The sequence below is a fragment of the Abrus precatorius genome, unplaced genomic scaffold (assembly GCF_003935025.1).
Source record: "Abrus precatorius isolate BTA unplaced genomic scaffold, Abrus_2018 Scaffold6, whole genome shotgun sequence".
NCBI classification, from domain to species: domain Eukaryota; kingdom Viridiplantae; phylum Streptophyta; class Magnoliopsida; order Fabales; family Fabaceae; genus Abrus; species Abrus precatorius.
Genome location: NW_020874406.1, coordinates 4,560,939 through 4,564,300, shown reverse-complemented (window position 1 = coordinate 4,564,300; position 3,362 = coordinate 4,560,939). Strand labels below are relative to the sequence as shown.

The 3,362-nt window shown below is 28.5% G+C and overlaps 1 protein-coding gene across 1 annotated transcript; it reads right to left on the bottom strand.

Moving 5' to 3' along the window:
* Positions 1 to 726: 726 nt before the first annotated feature.
* On the bottom strand, positions 727 to 2,708 carry LOC113869961 (heavy metal-associated isoprenylated plant protein 22-like). The gene is made up of 3 exons (XM_027506532.1): positions 2,637 to 2,708; positions 2,362 to 2,437; positions 727 to 1,019 (listed from the first exon to the last, which is right to left on the bottom strand). The coding sequence occupies exons 1-3, from the start codon at positions 2,706 to 2,708 to the stop codon at positions 727 to 729; spliced, it is 441 nt and encodes a 146-aa protein (XP_027362333.1).
* Positions 2,709 to 3,362: the final 654 nt, after the last annotated feature.

Sequence of the window (3,362 nt, the reverse complement as noted above, 5' to 3'; positions counted from 1 at the left end):
GATTACCTTTTAAGTGAATATATAAATTAGTTTTAAACTATTTTTTTAGAATGTAAATATTTATGTATTTGTAGTGTTTGTCTCACCATTTTTATTTTACGGTTAAGAATTAGTACCTTTAATGATCTTAAGTTAATTAGATAAAAGGTAATCTTATCATTATTTAGTTAGCGAATCTATAAAATAAATTGAACTTGGAATTGTAAAGGATCAATCATAATTTTAGGTTTGCAATGAATTATTAAAGATAAATTCATTGATTCTACGTGCTTTTTTCATTATTATTTGGTTAGTGTTAATAATATTAAATTTGATAAATCTAGTATTTGTTGAAATAATATCTCTATGGGACAGTACTAAAAGTTTTAGATACTACTTTATATTATTTCTAATGGGTATACTAATATATATTTCAGTTATAATAAAGATAATATCAAATACATTTAAACAGTGAGATGTATCTATACAAATTTAATAACTCTAAATAATTTGTTCATATATTATTAGCTAAATTTAGTTTAATTATCCTTGCATGCAACCAAATAGTGTCCATTGGAGTGTGCATAATACATATATGGATCGCTTTTCAGTACGTAGCTAAATAAAGCAAAATGATATATATTATCATGATCTTTGTGTTGATGCTTCAAACTATGCTTTTCATAGAGTACAGGGGGAAAACACAATAAAATAACATGCATGAAGCTTCACAAACACTAAGTAGCTTTACATGACTGAACATCCATTTGGGTTATCATCATCAAAGAGTCTCATAAGCTTCATCTCTGGAGACTTAGGGTCACCAAGTGCTTGAGGGACATTTCTGACAAAACCAGTTGGTGCCTTGATGTCATATGCCCCACTCACATAAGGGTAAGTCACTAAATTGTAGGGAACAAAGGGCCAAACATCAGCTACCTTTCCTGTGCTTTTAATTTCTTCAACAACCTCCTTTTGATCTACAAAACCAGTCACAGTTACCCTCTGCAGCTTTTGGTTTACATCCACTGATTCCACTCCTGAAACAATTCATCTTCTCATCTCATCCCAAAACCGCATCTAAATAAATTGGACCATCTTGATTTCATTGTGCAGTAACAGCAGTACATACACATGAAGTGTTTTCTAAATTCAATTTTCTTAACTTCAATTCTTATTATTCAATTTAAGCATTCAAAATTAGTAATTTTTTATTAAAAAAATATAGCGTTTATTACATTAAAGATATCAAAGTATAATAACTCCTTTATTTTTAAATACAAACTGTTATTAAAAGTTTAAACTCAATTTTAAAGACATTAATAAAACTTTTAAATTAAAATTAGAATATTTAAAATCACAACTGTTTCTAGAATACGCTATTTTATGTTCAGTTTTGTAACAATATATATATTCCAAAAATTATAGAAAAAGTAGACGTAAAAAAAAATCCAAATCCATTAGAATATTGGTGTCCATAGTTTTTGAGTCACAACTTCACAAATCTACATATTTGTCTCAAGCTGACTTTAACTCTGGGGTCCTTCAACTTTTATTTTGTTTATTTTGGGTCAAGCATGATGATGACTTCAATATATAGTTATATTTCTATAACGTAAAATTCAGATAATGATTGATCGGAAGTTGCGTAGAAGAAGATCCAGAATCTGCCTAATTAACATGCTAGAATACATACATGCATTAAAAAATTGAAACAATCCTTACATATGAGTAGAACCTCAACTAGTTATCTACCTCTGAGACAAATATAAAGGATTAATAAACTAAATAAAATATAAGATAAGAGAAGAAAACAATAGAAAAAATAGAATAAGGGAAAATGAGATATAAGAAAATGCGAAAAAATCATAATTGTTAATCATAATTATTTTTAATTACAACCATGATTGTCCTTGTATATTATTTAATTCGTGGTGAATTATATGTTTTTATAACATATATGACATGACTATAGAGCTCAATAGTTAGTTCGGTCTCCTTTAATTATAGGAAGAAAGTTGCACAGGACAAAATTTCTAGTTTGATTAAACTGAGGAAGAAAATGAAGGGCCAATGACTTGGGCTTCTTTATTTACAAGCAAAGACTTGATTGCTTGATGATTGATTATTAACATATTCTTTTCTTATTTTTAAGATACAAAAACAGTGAAACTATTATTTTGCTGCCTTTCGGTAATGTGCTATTTGGACTACCACATATATGAATTGAAGATTATATTAACACTTGTGTGTTCGTCAAGGTCTTGTCTTATAAACATAACTTGCTTCTCAAATGCCAGCAAAACGAACATGTTATGGTTGTCAAAGTAGAAGTGGCAGAAAATAGAAAATGATAATGAGAAGAGTTTTATATATAGGAACCTTCCAAGTTCTCCACCGCATTTGTAACTCTTCTTACACATGCTTCGCAGTCCATTTTCACCCTCACATTAACTGTCTATATCATAAACAAAATCGATTTTGTTGATTAGATTATACATAGTGTATGTTTGGTAATTTTGATGATTATTTTAAATAGTATTTTAACGTAAAAGTTAATACATAAAAAGTTAAAATAAGTTTATGTTTAAGGGGTAAACTATAGATTAAAAGAGAGACAACACATAGCGAAAGATGTTGTAGGAAATGGAGAAAACCTGCTTGGGCCTAAGTTTCTCCTTTGGTGTGGAAAAAGCAGTGAAACATTGAAGATGGTCAAGAAACCCCATTGGTGTAGCAAAATGGAGCAAGCGGAATGTTGCTTGGAATGAGAACTTCGATGTGAAACTCGTAGTTATTTATAATAATGATCACCCTATGCTTGGATATGATTTGGTTCAGTATATATATATATATATGCACCCATCTTCATCCAACTATTGATTTTCTGATTTTCAAAATTGTTTTTTGTTACTTGCACGTCATACCATAAGTGATATGTACTATGCTCCCATCATCGAGTGTATATTACTGGGAAACATCGTATCATATATTATTTCAAAAGAATTGACTTGACTCTAGTTTTGCTTGTTGGACGTGACAGTTATTTTGGTGGAAGATTAAATTAATATGTCATCACATTAAAATTAGCAACTTGAAGATATAAACAACACTTTAATTCATCGAAGTGTCATGGACTTTAAACAAAAATTAGGTGTAGTTTGTTTGATTTTTTTCTCTTTTTTAAACAAAATTAAACTTTATGTAACAATATTAAATGCTCATCTTTCATGAGACAATGGATCCTCTTTATTTTCATGAAAACTATGGATAAAATTCTTGTTAAAATTATTTTAAGTATAAATAGTTTTAAAAATAAATTATATTGTGATAATTTAAATAATCAGAAGAGGAAAGAAGTCAAAAGTGTACCTAAAATGTTT

Bases quoted from the DNA above. Each gene is read 5' to 3' on its own strand.
- LOC113869961 (XM_027506532.1), bottom strand. From the start codon at position 2,708: ATGGGGTTTCTTGACCATCTTCAATGTTTCACTGCTTTTTCCACACCA. The intron at 2,438-2,636 runs GTTTTCTCCATT...TTTATGATATAG, and splicing joins AGAAACTTAGGCCCAAGCAG to ACAGTTAATGTGAGGGTGAA. The intron at 1,020-2,361 runs GTTCCTATATAT...GAATTGTTTCAG, and splicing joins TGCGGTGGAGAACTTGGAAG to GAGTGGAATCAGTGGATGTA.